The following is a 24,386-nucleotide window of genomic DNA, read 5'->3' on the forward strand; positions in this document are numbered from 1 at the left end:
CTGATGGGAAGAAATACTGCCCAAATTGCTTATGCAGGCACAGTTCTGGGAATTTTCTGCTCTACAAAATAATTAGCTTATTAAATCACTTACTGGAAGGCAATCAAATACCAAACCCTAGCTTCCAGTGAAGACACAACAAAGCTAACTAGAGTGGTTACTATCACTTTGTTACCAAGGTTGTGGCTCTATTTAAGTGCAGATTTGCAGGAAGAAAATCTTACAATGTAAAAAAGAACTGCACTGCTAGGAAATCTTTACCTCTCCATCAAAGTCACAGATGTATCCAGCCTTGGATGATTTATAAACTCAGTCAAGTAATGGAGCCTTTGAATAGTTCTGCTTGGATGTGGAATAAAAGTCCTCAACTAATGATCAATCAGATGAATATCTGATATTCAGGAAGAGAAGAACCATGTATTGATGAATATGGTACAAACCCAACCTCTTCAGACAACAGATTTTTTCTTTATCCTAGGAAAGTTGCTGAAGAATAAGAGAACAGAGAAGATCTATGATTTTAAATCCCTGAGAGTATTAGTAAAAGTGAAATTGCTAAAGACAACTCTCTTCTACTTTTCACTAGCGAAGGATGTGTTTAAAATGAGTGCAAAAGGAGACAAAACTATCCTTGCGTATGAACGTGCTGCAGTCCCTTGTAGGATTTACGGAACGCCGCCACTGCCATCACACAGGGATCAATTGTGAGAGGGGAGTGCCAGAGACAAACCACAAACACCCCGGGCTTCACCACACTTGGCCTGACTCCTGGTGGGACATGCCATGATGACAGTGGAATGAACTCCTACTTCGTGGTTGTGCATGACCACCCGGCACACGCAGGAGATGAAAAGAAAAAAACCAGATGTCAGCTTACAAGTTCTTAACTGAAAAACTACTGGATGAACTGGGGTGAACTTCAATTCAATACAAACTGGCATACATTACCCTAATTAAACAGTAGGACGCTCAAGGAAGCAAGGAGGTTTTTCAATTAACTTAGATGATGCTTTTCCTGAGGAAAAGCCAGGAGCACTTAATATTCCAATGCAGTTAATTTTCAGAAAGATGTATTCCTTCTATTTTCAAAAACATCAAGTATGATTTTTAACCAAGTACAGAACAATAGCAGTTCTGTTTTTGTTTGGGAGAATTTTAAGTCACACTTGTTGATTTCAACAACACTGTTTACATCCAGACACTCAAAGGCAGTTAAAGGACTGATCATCAGATATCCCATTATCCACTGAAAAGACACTAGAAGTTTATTTTCTGCCTATTGGTGGAATTTAAATATTACTACAACTAAATACAATTTTTTCAGTGCATAACAACATGATTTCAAGCAATTCTGTTCCACTTTGCTATGTTTTTATTCACTGCTCCACAACACTGCCTTTTATTACCTTTCAGGAATTCAAGGCACAATGCAGCTAATGTTTAGTGCCTCTTTGTTTTCCTGGGGTATCTCCACAGGGAACTGGGTACATGGTATTGTTCCAGTAGGAATTTTTGTTTGGCTGTTTAGATTAACAGAAATTTATATATGTGCCAGGGGAAACAAGGTCAGAAAACTGTCCCTCTGGAGAAATGGTAAGCAGTATGGTAGTTGCTTATTCCTCCTAAAATGAGCATCAGCAAAGGAAAATTTTTAGAAGTGATGAATAGAAAAATACCTTAATCTATTTTCACAGACAAACAGACAACCAGACTCACATTTTAAGTATGAAAAATTGCCATTTTTGAAACGGCCACAGTAGAATCATTTCCCAAGATGCGGATACTTCAAACATTTTCAGCTTATCACCTAAATACTGTAAATTTCTATTATGTTCTACAGAAAGGAACCGTGATAGGCAAGTAAGGAATCTGCTTTGCTTCTCCCTCAACTCTTTGTGTTATGTCCGTAATCAAACAATAATCACCAGAAAGACAAACTGACCTCCTAGAAAGGGACAATGTGTCATGGGATGGCAGCTTCTGTAGCACCAAAGTAATTTAGGAACACAAGACTCATTCAGGTTCAGAAGGATACGTGCTTCTAAATCTCTCTGACGCTTTTAAAAATCCCCTGCTGTTTTGGTTTTATTGTCTCAGAGTTACCCGGGCAATTCCACTCACTGCAATGGAATTATTTGTGATTCACAGTGGAGTACATAAGAGGAATATGATACCCTTCATCTCTGCATGACAAAAGAGCTTCCTCTTTTTCCAAGGGAGAGTTTTTAATTTAAATGGTAGACTCGGAAACGGGAATATGGAACCCCTGAGGCTTTGAACAAGTTCCTTAATCTTGCAATTCCAGGCCTTCCATCTATAAAAACTGGAGTAATACTTTCCCTCACAGTAACAAATAGCCATTAATGAGAGTCCCTGCTGCCTCCTGCCATGGGACAGGTGTCTTACTGACAGGGCCAAGAAAAGAAAAGGGATTTCTTACCAAAGCATTTGCTCCTAATGCCTACAACAAATGCTGTAATTCAAAGATGTAATGTATCCAAAATGTGGGTTGAATAGAAATACTGTTTTGGGGTGTAAAACCACCACATCACCTGTCATTGTATTTTAATATAATTTTCCAGTTCTTAATATTTTAGGGCACACACATCTTTTCATATTTTTCCTTTAGGAGTTATATTCTTACTAAAATATTCCTGGCCTGCACCAGTGGGAAATGTATTTAGTAGCTCCTAACCGAAAGCAGATTCTGGTATTATTTCAAATTTGAGATGTTGAAGTAATATGATAGGCCTCATAGTTCATTTCCTACATCATGTTCAGCAAAAACTACCTTGGCACTATGTCCTGGTGGGCACGTTGGGTTGGCTTTTGACCTGCTGGCATTGCAGCTTGTATCCCTCCCAAGCATTGTCTCATTGACACATCCCTGAGAGGGATCTCTACTTCAGACATCAAAACCAGTGTATAACCTAGAGATGCAAAGTGACACCTACGTGAGAAGAGCCCCATTAGCTCAGTAGTTACAGTCAAGCAGCTGGTATTTGGATCAGCTCTTTTCACAGCCCTCTTTTTCTTCCAGAGTGGTGGGGTAAACACAGCGCATTGCCTCTGACAAGGAAGACACTTTCCTGCATGTCTAGCAACACCACAGGAGCAGAAGTTTTAAGTACTCTTTGCTGTCTCTCCCTCCCAGAGCCAGAAGAAACTGTAGGGTAGAGTAACAGCAGCCTTCTAGCATAAAAGGAGTACAGCACTGGACTATAATATTGAATTAAATTCTTTAGCAAAGCAAACTGATAACCATTGAAACTTTATATCTTGACCATTCAAAAAAATTTTCAGACTTTCTATCAATACTCAAGATGATAGAATGTAAGATAATTTGAAATACAGATGTTTTAAAAAAATCTTATACTCCTGAATTAAAAATTTTTAAACTGGGGGAAAAAAAAGCTTCGTGTTTGGGTGCAAATAAAGCCGTGAAGCAGAAGCAGAAATAACATCAGGAAACCAGTCTACCAGCAGGAGCTGGATCCTTTCTTTGGGAACTCTTCTAGTTAATCTTATAATTCAATAACTTTTACCTACCTCAGTGAATCATCATTCTGCTATTTATTAAATTCTTCTGTAGTCACAAAATCCTATCAAGGTTCTCCTTTCATTTTAAATCTGTCAGGCTTCATTCCTAGTCCCCACAGACCGTTTCTATGATGATAATGCTGAGAAGTCTACATTAAGTGAAATAGAAAGAAAATGGAGAAATCCTTGAAATCAAGCAGAGTTCATCTTTCTTAAACTACTGCAATAACCTACAGTACACTTCAGCTGAATATTGTTTGTAATATCTTCCCTTGAGCACTGCAGTAGTGTTGGAAAATAGTACTTTAGCAAATTGAGCAGAAAATGTAGTATTTCTTTTGGCTCTGCCTTCTACTGATACAATGCAGTCTTGTTTGTCTTTTTAATTTAGCTTTTTAAAAAGACACACCACACAAGGAATATTTGCTGCATCGCCAAATCCAGTATTCGGCTACAGATTGTGACACAGAAATTGCACCTAACTGCTCCGGAACTATCCTAAAAAAGCAACTCCTCCTCTACTAGAATATAATGGTGCTAGAGTAATGGTGGTCTCTCCCAGAGATCTAGGACAAAGGAAAAGAACTCTTACAAAAAATTGTTTCGTTGGAGGGATAAAGACTTGTCAAAACACACTCTATGCCCTGTTAAGAAAAAATATTTTCCAGTCTTCCTAGCCAATGGAGTGGAACTGCTTGTTCCTACTGTCCAACCTAGGTCCTCAAAATTCCTAAACATTGCATCTGACCACACTTCTTTCTTGACTTTTCCCTTCCTTTCCAACAATCCAACAACCCCAGGGCCAGCACTGTGTTCTGCTGTTCATGGGAAAGGGAAGTTGGGCCATGGTCATACTTGTCACCACTTTTCCAGCTGATTTTGCTGCCTCTAGCAGGTCATTTGTGTCTAGCCTTGTGCATGTTCCTATGATTAACAATAATAATCTGAAAATAAAGGCAATATTGACAAAATAGATAAAATATAAATATGTGCAGGGAAAGTGGCTTTTTTGTTTCCTCAGTAATATGGCTTTCAATACTTTCTTGAAAGCAAAATTTTGAACTGTACCTTGTTTAACAAAGAAACAACAAAATTAAACTGAACTGATTCTTGACCAAACTAAATCTTCCAAGAAAATATGAAGAAATCCCTGAACGAACTCTTTATGGTTCAACTAACAAAACTAGATTTTTCCAAGGGTTTTTGTGTAATTCAAAGACACTGTAGAAGTGACTAATGCCTGTTGTCATCCTTGCACTACAATGTGGTAAATATTGGTCAAAAACATTTTTTCTGTAGGCTGAGGTACAGGCAAGGGAGAAAATGTCATACTTCATTAATCCTCTGGGGAACTACAGTAGGTTATTATGGGAATTTAAATACAAAAACAAAGAGATGAACCTTGAAAAAATATGAATGACTGTTAAATAATGTAAACAAAATGGGATGTCTTGAATGTGTAATGCTGAAAGAAGTGTGTTTACTTGATAGAGCCAAGAAATTTTTCAAGATAATTTCACCCTTGTGTAATTCTTCACTGTTTATGACTTCTAAAAATTACTGCTCTGACTAGTACAGACAACTTTTCAGGGAAAAAAGCTAAATGCTTTGCATTCATGGATTGGAAGCTTTCACTCTTTCAAACTGTCCCATCATTGTAATCACCCATTTTACGGTGTGCAAATTACCAGACTTGATGAATCCTTGTTGGATTCCTTTTGCATATGACAATTTGGTGTAAATATTTCAAATAAGTTATATAAAAAACACTAAGTCATTCAAAACCATTGCCCTATGTGTTCGCAGTGTATTTATAGATCAATGACTCCATGAGCAAGAGTTCTTTGCACAGAAGAAAGTTCAGCTTTAGTATATGCTACAGTGTGACAATGAATAAACAGACATGCAAATGAATTCCTGGCACCGAAGTCTTGAAGCTTTTGTACAAATGAATCCACAGGCAAAGCTGAATCTACAAAAGGATATAAACATATCAAATGGAGGAAAAAAAAATCAAGGATGTATCAACAGGAGCACTGTAATTTGGAGCAAAAAATGCACTTTCAAAGCAGAACTTCTAGGCACCTTCACCTACCACACATTGGTTCACATTTTGATTTTCTTACTACACTGAACTGAAAGATGTACTCCAAGAGGTCACTTAATGCCATGTGCTGCTTGTGGACATTATGTCTATAGGATAGATTAGAACTAACCTGAAGCAGAACTCCTACAATGTTAGTAGTATGCTATTTCATTTTGCAAATTCACTATTGTGACTCCATTTGCTAACACAAAGCCTATGCTTGCAGGATTGTAAACTATAGAATGCTCCAGTAGGAAATTATCCTCTGCAGGTTTTGAGGAGATATACCTCAAATTGGTATATGCGTTGCAGTCTGCAGATTAAACTTCCATTTTGTGTATATACAGCTGCAAATAAAAATCACTTCCGGTTAAGAGTCATAATGCTGCCACCTGAAGAACTTCAGATGAGAGCTGGAAGTCTGGATTCACATTTTTGTTTTGGAGTCTCATCTGCTCTTTCACTTTCCAGTCCTGCATAAAATGAGAATAAATCTTGACCACACTCAACTTAATGAGAATTTTGCCACTGACATCAGTAGAGCAGGGGTGTCATTACTAAAATGCATTTCAATGCAATCCCTATAGACCATTTTACAAAGCTCCTACTAAACTGGAGTTGAACTAAGTGAAAATACAACACACAGTCATCTAAGAACACATCAAACAGCATTTTTAGGAATTTCCCCCTTAAGACTGTTAAGGTTCTAAGTGTCCTCTGCTCCAGGAACATTTGAATGCCCTGTACACTGAAATATTTAGACACCTCCCCTTACAGACCTCAGATAAGGATATCACGTATATTAAAGTAGAAATATCAGACACAGTCATATTAGTTCCAAAAACGAAAATTTGCAAACTTCTCATCAGCTACTGATGGCAGAATACATTCAGAGTTCATGCTGTCTCCCACCAAAATACAACAAGGCTCTGAAAGAATTTCTTAGGCTGCAAACTCATATTACTTGCATTTGTACACATTACTATTTTCACAAGCAAGAAAGTTGAAATAGTGTTTTAGAAGAACCTTCTCTTATGCACTGAGATAACATGGTATAATATATAAAGCCAGGCTGCTAAATCCAATATCATTGATGGATTAACCACCAAACATTAATAACTATAACTAAAAATGGAATAAGAAAACCACTTTCATTTAGAAGGGGCTATTAATAATCCAGCAAAAAAGCAGAGGTATTTTATATATGCTGCATAAATATGGAAAAATGACACCTTACAGGCTGCAAATATAAATTTATACAAAAAACAAACCCAAACCCACTTTTTTTGTCCTTTATTTAGTCATAAAATATATTTTGAAACACAGAAATCTGTTGCCTATAGGTGTTGGACCTAGATGGTTCAAGGAACCATCCTATCATCATTAGATCACTAATGCAGCTCTAGGCAAAACTCTAAAATCTGTTTTTCGGTCAGTAGGTGGCATGGAATGGACTGCTTCTCTGGATTAGTTTCCAGAGGACAAGGGTTCATATTATGAGTACCAAGCACACAGCAGAGAGATCAAGGAAACAAGAAAGAAATTTGGGCAATTTTACTCATTCTAGAAACAGTCTTCAGGTCACAGCACTAGCCCACTGACCTGGGACAGCCTATTATTTGTGCACGACTCTTGCTTTCCAGAGCCCTCCACTGACAGGCATTGCAATGGCTGCAACTAGCTTATTAGCGAAGAACAAATTTAAAGACATTATAATTCATTACCTTTTAACCAGATATTTAAAGAGGGACTGGAATTCACTTGTAATGTATATCGAAAGGAATACAACTTCCAGTGATGCGACAGCACTTCTCCACTCCTACTACCAAAAAAAAAAATTAGAAAATCCACTACTAAATAATTTTCATTTGATTGAAATTCTGCTCCTTACTGACCATTACTTATTACAAGATTGCTTCAAGAGCAGCACAAAATTGACCAGCTGGCATCAAAGATGCTAGTATCCACTTTCATTCATCAACATCTAAAGAAAAGGAAAGCATACACTTTACTAATTAAAACCTTGCCACTATACAATATATCAAGATTTGTTAGAAATCATCAGTTCAGTTTACTTCATGACTTGTATTCTTTCCTTCTTTTTTCTTTTCCCTGAATCCGAGAATACATGAAAAGATCATTGTCAGCAGATCATGTCATAATAAGCAATGCTGGGTTTTTCATTACAGTATATAGAAGACTGATATAAATACCATAAATATACAACAGTATATTTATGTAAGGATCAAAGGACAGTCTCTTTAAAGGGTTTATTTCAAATAGGTATGCCCTGAATTTGTCCCTATAACAACACTTAATTTAGTATTTCACTTTATGATAATTACAATTAAGTCTTAGGTGTTTATTTTCTTTTCTCCATTTATATATGGTTTACTATCTCTCCATATATTTAGAAGCCACTTAAAAACCATTCCTATTGCTCTAACATGATTTTCTTGTCTTTAATGCATTATTATGGATAAGAATCGTATATTTATTTTGAACCTTAGTTTAACAGAAGAGCAGTTAGATTTCTTACTCTTTAGCAACTAAAAGGAGCAGCCTTTTTTTAAGGGATCAAAGACCAAAGATCAGATTCTATGTTTTATTTAAAAAGATGCATTTGATGACATTCCATGTTCTATTGTTCACCTAACTTCCCTTCCATATGCTCCCAATGATAGCAGTATTAATCTTCACATAAGATTGAAAATCGGCCTAAGCACATCTGAATAATCTTTTTCTACAGCATTTCTGGGAAGAAAAGTTTTCAGCAAATTAATATATATGCATGCTCCTTCATGTCCTTGTCCCTAGGTGGTTGGGGGTTGAAAAATTTATTTTTAGCCTGTGCTTCTGCTTATCCCACATCTCTGTCCATTTTCTTGGAAAAAGAAGTATGGATAAGTATACCTTCACCCACAGACAGACAGGAGCTGTATGCAACTCACAGAATTACTGTAATTATACTACCAAATAGAGATTCATTTTCTGGGCTACAAATATGTCAGAGAAACATAGATTTAAAAGAGAAGAAAGTGTTTTGACAAAGTCTTTTTTTTTTCCCAAGTGGAAATGCCAGTAAATCAGCATTCATTTAACACAGTGGTACTTTTAATCAACTCTTTATACTAATAGCAGGAACATGTAACTAATCTTTACTTTTTAAAAATGTGGGATCTAAAATTCCATTAACAGTACACTAAAATGTGAGGAGTATCAAAAAGATGTCCAGTTAAGATGTTCAAAATATAAGTCAAGTTTGGATGCTAATATATGTGGGAACAAGCTCCCTTTTATTCTTTGTTAAGATTTAAGATAACTGACTGAAAGTTTTAATATTTTACAATACATTCTAAAACATCCAAAATAATTTTTCCCCTGTCAGCTTGTGGATGTATCCCCATAGCATTCCATGATAGTTTTCACCACTGTTTTTTTATATAAACGTCCTTTATTTTTGGTATTTTGTCCATTACTTTGTTTTGTGCTTGTATGTTGGATGAGTAAATCCTATAACTCTCTGCGTGAGAACTGAACCACTCTCTGAGGATGCTCAGTCATATCAACAGCCTACAGTGGAAAAAAGTAACAACTGTTGCTTCCTGCTGTCAGAATTTTAGGTACAACATAGCTACTGGTAAGAATACTTATATACTACATAATAGCCATGGCGATCCTGGTTCTAGTTCTCCTGGTGCATAAATGAAATTGTTCAACATTTCCTACTGACAATATCAATAAATGACATTTGAGGGAAAAGTTTGCATGATGCAGCTGTCTGGTCTTTCTGTGAGAAACTTCATCACAAGGAATGGCCTGTGCACAGCACATTCATGGGGATATTTTGAGTCCAGGCTGAGTTAGCAACACACACAGACTCCTCAGTTCAAGAAGTTTGCTTCATGGATGAGTATCAGTTGTAGGACAGTGGATGAACAGTAACACTGGGAGGTCAGGGTTGTGTTCTAAGAGGCACCTTACAGACAGGAAATATAAAGGCAGTTCCTTGCTTCAGCAAGCTTAATGCATTACCAAGCATGGACTCCCACAGTGCCATTTTTGCAAACTGTTCAGAGTTTATCTACAGTGTAAGAAACTTTATTGTTCGCCTTTTAAAAGGGCTGGACATTAGGCATACTTTTAATACACAGGCCTGAAAATTGGTGCAGACAAAAAAGCAGATCATTCAAATTAATTAACTTTCAGTGCCTGAAGTGACTACAAGACAGGCCAACAGGCTAGAGTAAAGCTGATTGCCAAGGAGTTTAGGCTGCTTTGCAAATGCAGTTCTTTAACAGGTAGTACAATAAGGACTAGTGTGAGTGTAACAAGCAGAAAGTGTTTTATGGGGGTATTACTTTTGAATTTCTAAAGGGTTTTGAATAATTTCTGTGATTTTATTCAGGGCTGCTAAATGTCTCATCAACTTGGGTTTTATTATAGTAAAGTTTACCTAGATGTTTTAGCACCAGGCACCACCTGATTAGTTTTGAGTTAAAACAAATATGTCTTTGAAAAGCTTGGGAACATGATTTACCTGTAGTCTAATGGTTCAAAACTCATCTTTTCAATAGAAGTACCTGATCACTAATTACCGAAATGGCATCATCAAAGCAGAAAATATTATTTTAAGCTATTCAGCAGCATAATGGTAGCTTCCTAATTAAAAGTAAATTAACTGCTGAAGACTGTACTAAGTCATTTCCAGAATAACAAACCTTTTTTTCAACAGGATAGATTTTTTTTTTCAATTATCTTCAGAAGCTCCTCAAAGAATTTGTGTATGATGAGTAGACAATTATCACTGAATCTTGAGAAACATACTTGCATAATTTCCCCTGGACTCTTGACACTTCTTGTTGATTGAAGTTAATTGCCTGTGTGACCTCCTGCAAGCCAAAACCCAATTTTACTTTTATAAAGGTCACTCTTTATAAACCTGTTCTTTTCCTGACCGCATGAAATGGGAATCTGGTTAAGTCCATAAAACACAAAAAAACCCAGAACCCAGAAACCTTCATAAAAGAGCTTCTCACATATAAATAATTAAAGTCCGAGTTCTCATCAGTGAAATTTCTTTTCATTAATTCTTTTAGAAGCAGAGAATATTTCCACTACAGAAAGTAGAACTGGGTTGTGAAAACTTTCTGAAGGCACAGAATGTAATGCCTGTTTATCCCCCTCTGCTCTGTGGGAGCTGTACTACTGTGTGCCAGTGCTGACAACTGGAGTGTTTCCCCCCATCTCATAGAGGGTGACAATTGCAAGGACCAAATATTCAGAGAGATCCAAGCAAATTTACAATGACTTAGTGCTATAATTAACTCGATTTTACAATTCCTGTGTCATGATGCAGTGTGTTCCAGTTGAAGGAGAGATGCAGCTCTAAAAGATGAAGTAAAAATGAGTTCCGTGGGTGTCTAACACGGAGTATGTGACTCTTCAAATTATAAGGGGTTCTGTAACTTTTTCCATGACCTTTAACACTGTCCAGAATTCCAGGGGCACTGCACGTGGTGACTGTTTAACAAGCCCCTACTTTCTTGTTATGAGGTTTACAAAGGGCTTCTTTAAGACAGCCTTACAGACATTCTCTGTATACCTGAACCAGGCTGCCAACATGAAAGAAGAATGCTTTATTAGTACACAGAGCCAGGACATCTAACAATAGAAAAATAGCCTAAGGATACTCTGCAAGATTCTGATTGACTCAGATTACACCGAGGTCGAATACCTACTCTTAGCCATTAGCAGCTGGAGTTTCATTAATCTTCTTACCTTAGAAACCACAGGCAACTCCCCTGGAATACAGTAGCATTAGCAATTTACTATTCTTTTATCATGGTCTAAAGTATTCTGACTTTGACAGCCATTTCTATGCCTGATTTTTTTCTGAATGGTGTTACATTAAAGGCTAAAATTTATTAGTCCTCATTTTTGCCTCTCCAGAAGAGTGAACCAGTATGGAGGTTTTTTTCCCCCGATCCTTGATTATTACATAATTTCTGTATATTCTTTTATATTCAGAAACTCTTGTTATTCTGTGAACTTTTAGTTATTTATCTGATAAACTAATAGCTGTGACTTTCCAGCTTGCAAAGTTCTATACATAGCATTTCTGCAGCCTGTGTGAATAAGCAACAGAAAATGCAACAAAGTAGTTAAAATAGCAAAATCTCTAAAATTCCTAGTTAAGGATCCAATAGCATTGTTAACTCAGCCAACTTGTCGAGTCTGTATATTTTACAATGTATACTGCAGATTCAATTATGATCTCTAAATTAAATGTTGAAAGACAGTTACAGATAACACTTTCTATAGATAGCATCAGTTATTATCTTGGGAATGGATAGAATCTGTCTTTATGGATAGATAAATTCATCTACTTTCCTCCTCTTTTGAGTTCTTCCCTGCTACCTCCCTTCAACTCTTCATTATCCAGCTTTTGTGAATCATTTATTGGTCTTTGAATCTAATTTCTTATGTTGGAATGAAGAAAACATTTACAAACCACTCTCTAATTTTCTTAGTATCTTCAGGAGCTAAAGGGTCGACCTGGCTCAAAATGAACCATAATAATCTACCAGGAACCATTATATAAGCAAGAAACAGCCAAAATGTAGAAGCATGTCAAAGGTCCTCCTCAGGTCATTTCCCAGTTGTTTTACATTGCCCAAATACTGCAAAGCAGCAAAAAGTTGAGGATCTGGTTCTTAGCTATTAAAACTCTGATCTCTAAAATATTTCTGTATCTGGTGTGACAGTAAAAACATTTACCAGTGTAAATCCTCCAGGAAACCTGTCCTGCACAGTGTAAGTCTTGAAAGAAAAGGAAATAACTAAGCAGAAAGCAAACTAACCTAGATAATTGGAATAACACGCTACTGTAACCCTCTTGCTTCCTTCCCCTCTCTACCCCTCTTCTGGCCAACACTTCCTTTTTCATGCCACTTTCAAAGTTTTAGCTCTGAGGCAAGGATTCTAACTTTCCCATGGTATTAGTGATAGAGGCAGCCTGTAAAATGGAGACAATTTCAATGCAAGAAGTATAGAATTGCACATTGCAATTATGATGACGCTACTCCAACACCTGCACAGTGGCAGAGGCCCAGTGATGTTCAGTCATCCCCTAAACCACTCTGTCTAAACTCAGTTCAGACCCAATTGTGCAATGAAACTGAAGCTCCACCAGTGAGACATGTATTTGTACCTATGTAAATGTTGGCCAGATTAGATAATGAACTATTTAACAAAAAATTAACTTGATTTTCCATCCTTTGTGCTTTTTATCTGACTGGTTTAGGGGTCTTTTTGACCGATAAGTGCTTTATGACCCTTTTTAAATGAAAGCAGCCAGTCTGATGCTACTTGTGATAGGAGATCACTATTTAGATTATGTTCATTCATTGAACAACAAATTAGGCCCATAGATACTAAAGTTTGCTTTATCATATTGTTTTATCTGGATTAGGAAGAGAATTATCACTATCAATGTGAAAGAGCATGTGTTCAGCTCATTCTGGAAAGCAAGGCTGAGTAGAAGTTAGTGTGAACAAACACAAACCAACAACTTAAAATATGAGACCCTGCTGAAATGTAACCTTGGGAAAAGTTGATGTGGGTACTAAATAATTCAGGGACTGCATAATTCTGGTAGCTGTGCTCCCAGCTCATCCCTGTTTCTGGTTTTGATGTAGTTATTGTTTTAAAATGTGACTGGGGTAGGCAGAAAATTGGAGGACCAAGAACACGAACAGCTAGCACTCTACAGCACAAACTGTGCCAACCAGGCAGCGCTCTACAAATAACAAGCAAAAATTATCAGGTGCATTAGACAGACACTACTCAGCAATTTGGAAGACTTAATAATTTTTAGTATTATAACTTTTCTCCTTGTGGTGTAAGACAGACTTCAGAAAAAAATATACCTATTCAGGTTTCACAATAGGTTTTACTCCCTTGACAACTAGAATTAAAGAATAATATTCTGATGTATTAACTCACAAACAGATTGAGAGATCTGTATTTCAACACTATTAGCACCTCAGGATATTACTAAATGTATTCTCTAATAATAGTGATTCTTGTTCAAATGCTCGGGGTTCAATTTGTTGCCCTGCATGAGATTTAGAAAAGAGCAACCTAATGTCTCTAGATTGCTGAACAGTGATTATGCAGAGCAGTGGCATTAATTGTCTGCTCATGAAACATAAGAAATGGCAATATTTAATTATGTTCACCATTTGGAAGTATCAATGAAGAAAGATATAGCAAAACCTTCAGGTACACATCCATTTTATATCAAAAGTAAATTCCTAATGAAATAAATAGGAATAACTACTGATTAAAAACTGAGCAGTGATTTTTTATCTTTCAAGAGTTGAAATTTTTCAGGTGAGGAAGGTTTCTAATCTTGGTCAGATATGTCAGTACAAAAGTATCAAAGATAATTTAAAATTAGAAAAAATCTTAGCAATTCTAGTGAAGAGAGAGTTTTGACCACCTTCACACAGTAAATCACATTCCATAACAGTCCTACTAGAGTCAGTACAGTTTCTGTTGTATGTTACTGATAATATAAAAAAAAAAAATTACGGTAGTGAAGTCAAGGAACCCATTCACAAGGTTCATGACACAGCAGCCACTAAATCATAAAACTTGCCACACATTTGACACTCCTAAGCAAAAGAATGACTCAAGATATCATCACTGTAAATAATGCCACCACAGCTTAACTCTTGGGAACATAATTATCCCCTTGAAAACACTCAGCGCAACCTGTTTACGTCACTTTAATCCCATATAAACTCTAAAATTATTAGACGTAAAAATATCTGAAAACATGGGTGGGGGGTCTCAATCCTTTGAAGTCAGACCACCAGCACCCCCAAAAGTGTCCTATATATCCTCTACTTCCAGGAGCAAGCACTAGAATGGCACTTGCAGTAAACCTGCAGAGCAGTGATGGTAACTGCCAGCATTCCTGTGCAGCAGAGTGCACTCACTCTCTGGACATGAGTGAACTGCTCTGTTCCTGCTGCCCAGCAACACCAACGGTCCCCAACTGACTGCTCACAGCCTAAGCTGTGCTCTCCCTTGTTAAATCACAGCAGCTTCAAACAATTCCTGTGCAGAAAAGGAGTGGCACGGAAGCCTGCTGCATGACTTTTTGGGATCCTGGAAGCTAAATCATTGTCTTCTTAAGGCTTCCTCCACAGTCCTCAAGATACACTGAAAAATTGCTAGATTTCTTCATTCTTAACGACTTAGTGACAATTTGTCTTTCCCGAGAGTGTGTGATTTTAAATGGTCTTTTACTCTATTATTATCCCCATTACGTCCTTTGTTTAATTTTTGATAGGTTTTAGTGAATTCAGAAGAAAAAATAGGCTGTTGTTATTATTTCTTTGACCCAACAAACTTAAAAATCAGTTAGACAAACCCATTATACTGCACCATATGCTTCACAAAAGTGGGTGTTTAACATTTGTGCCAAAGTTCTCAAAAAATATTTAGAATAATCCCCAGTCAGTTGACTAACATGAACCAAACAGGTTTTATTTCCTGATAGATTTTATCCCATCCTGTGATGAATATCTTTTCCAAATAAAAGGCGGAGGCTGCAGCTCCCAGCATGTGGAGGGCCTTCAAATAATACCAAGATAATTCTTGTTTATAACTCTGCACCAGACTGGCTTTGTTGATATGCTGCTAGTTATCTTAAGATCCTATTATCTCTTCTTATGCTTATCCTTTCAACAGAGACACTTGCTGAGAACATTATAGCTGAGGGAGAGAATATGCTATCTTTTTGTTCAGGCCATCTGTCTGTTTCAACAAATTTAGCATGGCCTCTTTAATTTACTCCTCTTTTAAGTTGCTTAGACACCTTTGGGATACTTACTGGATAGACAGAACTGCCTGAAAGACCTTTTGTTTGTGTGGTTTTTTGAATTTTGTTTGGGTTTTTCTTTTGAGGGGTGGGGATGGAACTTTCTGAAACTACAGAATAAATAATTTTTGCCTGTCACTCTTACTTGATGATATCAGGGAAGGCAAAATCCTTTTCCACATGCTCAATAAGGAAAGCAAATTTAGCAGGTGTGAGTTGTATTTACTCATAGTTGATTCAACCCGACCAGCACTATTTGTGAATTTGGCATGGGCTAGGCAGATAGGTCACATGGATTCTCTTTCTCCAGCAATATTCACGAAAGTCAAACAAGCGTGGGAGCAGATGACAAGGAGACAGCAGCTCTCTCTTCTGTCTGAGGAGCCTTGAACCCTCATGTCTCAGGGGAAATTTCTGAACATCACTGTATGTTAGGATAACTTTCCTTGAAAGTACTTTAAAGATGATCAGATCAACAGTGTTGGAAAAGTGTTTCCTTCCTCCCAGAGAGAGGGGGAGCTGTAGTTCCTTTTCCTCCTTTGTTGATTTGACTTAAATCTAGCCCAGAATTTCTGTTGCTTTGTTTACAACAGAAATACTCCACAAAAATGAAACAGACTAGTTTGGGCCAAATAAAACTTTTTTATATGATACGATGTTTTCCTGTGGTGAATTGAAGTCTTTTTCATTAGATGGTTGAACCAAAAGATCAGTCATTGATGTGTTCCCTTTACTGATCAAAGGATGGGAGTAAGAAATTCAAACTCAGAACATGCTTTAGAAAGATGATCCATCCCTGTCCTCTGTGATTCTCTCGCGCTGAGCACCTTGACTGAAAGGAGAAAGCAAGGAAGCAAAGGACTACAAAGGATAGAGTTGAGTCTAATGTTTTTAAAATTCAGTAGTATTTAAATGAAAGCTGTCAATTTGTTCTTTTGTTCTTTATACACACAGAACTACATTTACCAGTGAGGACTGAGGGACTGAAAATAGTCTATTGCTTTATACGTCATGCTAAGAAATATTATCACAAAAAACCAACATAATCTACCTCAAACAGAAAATACTCTCAATAAAATCAAAAGCAATCTCAGCAACCTCAGCCTTTTTAGTTTCAGTGCTCCATCTCCAATGGTAAAATAATGAACATTTTGGATAACTATTCCTTTAAAACTGTCACAGAAGTGCTGTGAGAATTGCTGTTAGGGAGAACAAACAACAAGTTGTGTTAACAGGGAACAGTTTTGGGGGGAACACTAATTTCTAGGAGACCCTGAAATCTTTTATGTCTACAAGTATCATCAGTTGCCACTCACCATGCTCTGAAAATAAATATATATGCAATTGTTTTCTGGATTGTTTTCCGTAAAGTCCTCTGACTTTATTGCTCAGCTGCAATATCACTGAAGCAGAAGTACATCTGATCACAGGTCAAGATGAGAAACAACAGGGCAAGCAGTGAGTTGCAAAGTTACTGTGTGGTTCAAAAAGCAGATGGCTTGCTTTCTAAAAAAAAAAAAAACCTGACAAAAAAAATCTGCCATTTCTGTGGAAGAAATTTTAGACTGAAAAAACAATATCTCAGTTTCATGGAGACAGCTTCTATAGTGGCTTTCGTTTTTATCATGAGATGGACTTTGCCTCACTGTGAGCTTTCAGCTGCAGTACACATGAGGATTTTTCAAGTTCATTCTTTCACACACATCATGAATGCCACGATAAAAATTCTTTAACATTAAATCTTCTATTGTTATGAGTTTGTTTACAGCCTCTAAATATAAAAAAATCTGTACCAAAGCTTTAAGTTACAGGTTCTCAAATAAGTTTTAACAAAGAAGTACACTTTAGTGATCTGGACACATGCAGTGTTCTAAGTGTGGCCAGTGATGAGATTCACTGTTCAAAAGTCAACACTATTGGGAGAGCATTCTGCTGTCATTTCAATAAGAATTTATATGGAACAATGAATGAAGAGAAAATGTACATGCATTACTACATTTATTGTGGGAACTATTATTGACTTTCAATGACAAAGGCCTATTTATATAGAAGTGTCACATCTCAGAAACTGTGATATCTTGTTCTGCACATCTGCTTATCTCTGCTCCACTGTTTAAACATAGCCCATACTCCTTGTTGCTATAAAGGAGACTGGAAATAAAAGAACAATGAGAAAGATGTAAGAAAGTGAGAAGATTCATCTGAGAATACTGAGAATATTATTATCACCATACAATATGTTCATAATGAGCCCATTGAAAAAGAGTGGCATTTAAACTCTGAAAAATCAAAGGGCTAAATTTAAACACCTTAAAAAATAAATTAAAAAAATAATCTGTCACTTGTATAATATGCATGAATCAGGAGAATTATCACCATCAGTAGGTCTACTGAAAATGAGATTTCCAGAAAAAAGGGAATTCTGTGAAAGAAAACCTTTTGCATACAAGGCATGCATGAGGAGGATTTATGAAAAACCTGAAAAATTCCTAATTTTTTTTTTCATTTTCAGGCTCTAAATTTAGAATTGTTTTAATAATATCTCTGTGCTACATCTCCTCACATACATTCTTACATCACTATAGTTTGGAAAGTCAGTTGTCCTCAGATAAACTAAGATTTCCTACTTTCATTATTCTCTATTTCATCTCTTCAAAAGCAAAATGTCTTAAAGTCGACTTGAAAGTTTTTTCTGTGTATAATGAATAACAAGTCTATGCTCAGCTCTATACTGCCTTCACCTTAAGCATTTCCAAAGACAAGAGCAAGAAGATCCACTGGAGAAGCAATTTAGCAGAGAGCTTTGTTAATTCTTATCCAGCTTCTGAGCAGGGTTGATACAGCTGTGGACAAGAAGAAAAGGTGATGTCATGTTCCACCAAATCATGACCCAGTCACTTCTGGGCCAATCTCAGACACACTAAACTTTCAGTGAGGCTATTTTATCTTAAATTGACTTTCCCTAGTGCTAATCTGATTAATCCAGTTTTACTGCTGTGAACGGATGGATTAGTATAAAGAGATCAGCAGGGGAGTTAAGAAGATAGCCTGGACTATTTCAGATTCTCTTCTATTCCATTAATTTGTAAATGCAAACATAAAATCAAGTCAGGAGTAATTTCCATTAAAGGCTACGGAGTATTCAAAGTCAAAGTAATGATATGCAGTTTCTGAGTTCTTAGTATTGTGATGATTTTTTAGGTATGTGCGGTATGTAAAGTTTGATCTAAACACAGCAGCAAGTAAAAAACAGCACGCATATTGAAACGATCTACAGACTTAACCATCTGCATCCCATCCCCTCAAGTTGCTATCTCCAAGGACTTCTCTTTTACCTTACAGTCACCTTGACACCTTTAAATCAATCTCATTGTGTTCCTTCTTAACAGAGTTTCAAGGCCAATGCATTAATGAGAAATGTATGAAACAAGATAATTAGCACAGGAGAAAAGACATAAAAAGTATGTTTCAAATAATGGTAAGTGTTTTTCGTGTGCATATGGATTCATTGTATTTCCAATGTGGAAACGTTTGTCATATGTTCCAATAAGATGTAAGATATAAATAATGGTCTGGATTGTACAAAGTCTCCTATATCTAGAACTTGAATAATATTTGTAATAAAATACAAAAATGATGAAAAATGTGCAACATGTTGTAGTGCAGGAACATGAGTTATATAATAGAGTAAACATAATTCAAAGTGGAACTATAAACTGGAAACCTGCTGGAGACATAGAGTTCTTGTTTATCTTTCCTTCGCTTGTGACTAAAATATGCACATATGTCTGCAATTCAACATTCACCTCAGTTAAGGAAAAAATTATCCCTCATAATATTTACATTAAACTATTTCTGGTGTATTTTATTTGTCGTATTGGCTTATGAGTAAAATCATCTATGTCCTAGTCGGTAAAGGCCCAAAACGCCCTGATATTTTTGCCACATTTAAAAAAGTAAGCTACTGTTTGGTTTCTTCTTTTTCTGTAAACTTTGCTGTTTTATTACTGCATTTACTGGAAAATCTTACAGGTAAGAGCGAAATATATATTTATATATATTCAGTTACATATTCACATATGCCTATAATTCTTAATTCATTAAGCACAACTTTTTTTTTAGGAACCGTAGTGTTCTAAGTATTATACAAATTAATGACACAAAGAAGATTCCTAGCCAGAGAATACAGAAGAAAATGGGAAATGATAGGATAGGCTGTATAGTCAACAGTATTACATCACAGCATCTGTAGGCAGAGAGAAGAAACAAACCCATCTGCCAATATTTGGAAAACAACTCCAAAAGGATACCTGTAAACAATACTTTTGAGATAGCTGTGAGTCAGCTAAATCTGAAATCTAGGCCTGTCAAAATATTAATCCTAGATCCAGACCATGGAGCTGACAAGATTCCCTCAAGGGACAGCAGGTAAATGCTGGCAAAACCTCAGTCTTATAATGTCCATATCAACATCGAAAATGAAGTGCTTAAAAATATAGCAACCTTCAGATTAAATGATATTTTAGGTAATGTTTGGCTTCTTCTGCTTTTATAATGACCTTACTATGGAAAATATGGGAAAAATTAAAAAAAAGGCACTGCTGTGAAAAAATGCCTGTTAAAATGAACTAAAAAAAATCTTAAAATTATCTGACAAAAAATTTTAAAACAAAAGATATTATATTAAAACCCATTTTTCTGTGCTTCAAAAATTAACCATCACGGCCTTTCATATATAAAAATTACATTTTATGGATTAAATAATGATGAATTAGCACTAGGGGACTTTAGAGAGTTTACATGGTGTTTTTTAAAGAGTTTTGCAATCTGATTAGAATAAATTGTAAAATTAACTTTTTATTCTTCCTTGCCAAAATAAAGGTTCTTCCTATCTTCCACCATATTATCCATTTTTCTGAGCTACAGGCTAAAGGTCTTTGATAGTTTCATATGATGATCTCAGCTATAATGTAAGCAAAAAACAAGCAAACCTTTCTCACTGATATCAGGAAAAAGGGGGGCCAGGTCAATGATGAGCATTTATATTTTCAATGAGCATGTCAACTCTGGAAGTTAAAACTTAATTATTTTTGAAATGCCAATTTCAAAACCTTCAGAAAGACATTGTGAATGAAAACAGGTGGCAGGGAAGTATTTAGAAGCCTCACTGGTGTATTTCATAATACATATATTGTAAGGAGCTGTTTAAAGTAAAAAAAAGAATAGTTGACATATCCTGGGCATATCCCTGGTGAGTTTAGTTCAGACTAAAACCTGACAAACCATTTAATGTTTATAAACTATTTCTCAGCAGGTACCTTCTGGAAAATGGTGTAGCTTTTGCAGTACTAAGAGACATCTGGAAGCACTGAGGCACAATTAAGTAAGCTAAGTTTAAGGCTGTTTTCTTTACTGAATCTCATTACATTGAGATTTCAAACTATTTCATTACATCTTAGAAAGAAAGTAATTTTAGCTCCTGCTGAACATTTACATGCTCCTTATACAAAAATTTGTTGACAGAACTTCTGATTTATTCTATGACATAACCATGGTTTCTAAGGGAGTTTTGCTACAAATATGTGTAGCCCTTAAGAACTTTTACAGGAGACTTAATTAATAAGTATGTTTTAACATGCATGCCCCTTATTTATTAGCAAATCGTATCATACAGCTCATGTTGTACTTAGCCACATCATGATGCAACTACAGACAAAAAGATATAGGCTGTCACACCCTAGTGGTACTCTGCTTCCCCTTTAGATCACCAGAAAATTATTTCTGCCATATAACCATAGTCTAGCCTCATAAATGTAGTCATCACCATAATAATTCTCTCAAACAAAAGCTAACATACATTAATAAGCCATTGAATGAGACTCCAGGAAACTCATATTTCTCTTTCATTAGTTGACTTAAAATCAAATTTAGGATATAAATGTAAAAAAAAGGCAAACGGATAAAAGTTATTCAAGGGGTTAAAAGCATTTTACGATATGTGCAAAAAGAGAAGAGGGACAAAAATAAACCTCAGTTTGTGAGAGTCTCTCTCTCCAAGTGGAGGTTTAAAAACTGGTACTTAGCGAGAATGTTCTGAAATTGCGTCTCTGTAGGGCATTAAAAAAAAATCCATTAATAACATGTCTTCTGTTGTTGAAGTGTCTATTATGAGGCTCAGGCTGTGTGAAAGCCGGTCTCTCCACTAGAGAGTTATGACAGGCTTGTCAGGAGGGAAGGGAGATGGCTGAAGATGGATATGTGCTGCCCTGTTGACAACTGGTGGGCACAGGCAAGGAGATGGATCAGTAAAAAGTTCCATTAAATCAAGAAAAAACCACAACTTGCCCCTAAGATCACCTCTGATAGTTTCTTAGACCAGCTGCTTTCCCGACACCCTACTGAGGAACAAATTGCTTTCCTAGCAGGACATTTGGACACTCCTGCATTAATAGATATGGATCCCAGCATGCCAAGCCAAGCAAGAAGGCAATTTAATATGAGCAACACTGTCATCTCAATTTAGGACAACAGTTAGGATGCCCTACAGGGCATTGCAACAGCTTCTAGAAGTACATAGTGTAAGACATTCTTTCTGTCTTAAGGCTATAGAAAGCTGGTATTTCTAGTAAATAGCCAAGCCAAGGAGAATGGAAAATGTAAATGCATAGATGACAACAGCATTGTACTGTCTATGAGCATCAGTTTCAATTCAAAGGCCTTTCATTTCTCTAGAGAACTGCAGCAAAATTTGCAGGGAAAGAAGAGAGAGAAAACCTTGAGGAGACAGGAATAACAATAGGCAGACATTTCATTCTCAGGTGGAGGCAAATTTCAGAACAAAAATTTAGCCAGTTCAGACAGCCATCTGGCATAACAGGATAACAGTGTTAATAAACAGGAAGAACATAGAAACTTTTAGTATGCACTTTCTGATAGTGAATGCTTTTAACATCTGTAAATCATGCTTTTATTTTTGCAGAATTCAGTCTTCATTGCTACCTGCAGCAAATTCTTAGGAGGGAATAATGTGAACATGTCATACTTTGAAAACTTTGTGCTACAGTGGGGCAAGGTCTCCACAACTATCTGGAAACAAGGATTGGGAATTTCCTGGGTTACCATCACCTGCATTCCTGCAGGTCTTAACTAATTTTGTGAAGCAATGATTGTTTGGATGTATTTGGGAAGAGAAGGATAAATAGTGGAACCATCTAATGAAGAGGAAAACAAGACTTTTCCTAAACCTGACTACTTCTTTAAGAAGAAAACCTCCTCAAAGTCTGAGAAAGATGTTTCAGGATTAAATGGCATTACAGTCAGACAGCCTTGAAAAGGGAGTTTCAGAGGGAAGTCAAAACTCAGGGCTGTTGGAAGGGACTTGGAGGGGACTAAGAGAAAGGGAACGAACAAGCTGTGTGTGTCTTAACTGGAAAATAGAAGTGATTCCTCTATGATAAAGCAAATTATGACCCGTTATCTAGATATCTTGACTAAGGATGCTTTAGAAAAAGTATTCCCTGATCAACTATCTATCACAAACACAATGATATTCAAAACACTTCCAGCAGCAGTGCAGGCCCAAAGTGCTGAAAATGTTCCCCTGTGCACAACAGTGCGCGCCCCTTGGTGCAGGTGTCGAGTTACATCACATGTCCAGACACCTAACCAGCATCAGGAAGACATTATAGGGAGATTTGCTTTCTGAGAAAGACTTGATCAACACTAGATATACCTCTTCAGATTTTCTCAGCGAGCATGGGGTTTAACAGAAGTGCCGAGGGTAAGTTATGTTCTCAGTCTTCAGGAGACCTGCTCTAGGATTCCTTCTCTGACTGGTGCCTCATGCTCCATATGCTGATGGTACAAACAGAAACAGTGTAATTATTTGATTTGCAACTCGCCCCTTCCAAAAGCAATTCCAGGATGTCTTGATAACTCCTTCTCTGACAAAACCAGCAGCTGCAGGGGAGGGCCAAACACTTTTGTCAGGAGTGCAATTTGACAGGGGACCCTTTTGACTGCAATTCTCTACCGTTCTTACAATTATTCAAAACAACAAAAAAACCAGAAGGCTGGATGTTCTGGTGGCTTTATACATTGTAAGCCCATTGCACAGTGAACATATGATGCAAGAGACCTGTGCTGACACTTGAGAAGAAAGAGTATGTAGATAATTGTCAGCTGCAATGTCAAAAATGTAACTCCCTGGCTCTGCTGGTAGCTCGGCTGCAGGAAGATGTTTCTGGTCTCCCATGTGTCACATGTTTTAGTCATCTAGTGCCATTCAGGGCTCTGTAGCTTTAAATTGTGAGTGAGAATACAGGTTTCTGGAAGCAGAGACTGTTTGGAGGAAACTCCCCTTTCCCCAGTCCCCAAAGCACTATGAGGAATATGGGAGCAATAATAATTAACCCCCCCATCCAAATATTAGAAGCTACACCGTTAACCACCTGTGAAATTATGCCATAAAACCTAACAACTTCCTTCTTGGTAGGGAAATGTTTAGACATTTGCTTTATATTCTCTGAGCTCTTCTCAGTTCTTCTTCAAATTGTCTTTTTGTGTAACAAAACCAATCAGTTGCTTGTTAAAACATTCTAGGATAAGCAGCAACTACCATTTTCCTGAATCTTGACTAATCTTCACATTCAAAATGACAGTATATATGACAGACAAACAACACACAGCTGATACTGCCAGGTTTTTTTTCACCATTGCTTCAAAGCACATGGAAAGAAACAAATCAAAGCAGTACTCACTCACTCCAAATGTGTGGCGGAGCAAGTCACAACATCAAAAAAAAAAAAAAAAAATCTTCCACTTTCATTTGCTGACAGGCCCACATTGAAAAATGAAATAATTCAG

At 36.7% G+C, this 24,386-nt stretch overlaps 1 protein-coding gene across 5 annotated transcripts in view; it reads right to left on the reverse strand.

Moving 5' to 3' along the window:
- The window catches only part of PRKN (parkin RBR E3 ubiquitin protein ligase), a 655,384-nt gene that overhangs the window by 67,843 nt on the left and 563,155 nt on the right, over positions 1-24,386 (reverse strand). Inside the window, exon 11 of one of the 5 annotated variants that reach the window (XM_066178649.1) lies at positions 10,289-10,518. The exons of the other annotated variants lie outside the window; for them this stretch is intronic. Coding sequence (XP_066034746.1) covers positions 10,387-10,518 — 132 coding nt within the window. The 3' untranslated portion in view covers positions 10,289-10,386. Of the gene's footprint in view, positions 1-10,288; positions 10,519-24,386 lie in introns of those variants that run through there. 5 annotated transcript variants of the gene reach the window in all.

The sequence above is a fragment of the Chamaea fasciata genome, unplaced genomic scaffold (genome assembly GCF_029207755.1).
Source record: "Chamaea fasciata isolate MVZ Bird 193981 ecotype frontalis unplaced genomic scaffold, bChaFas1.0.hap1 SCAF_3, whole genome shotgun sequence".
NCBI lineage: Eukaryota > Metazoa > Chordata > Aves > Passeriformes > Sylviidae > Chamaea > Chamaea fasciata.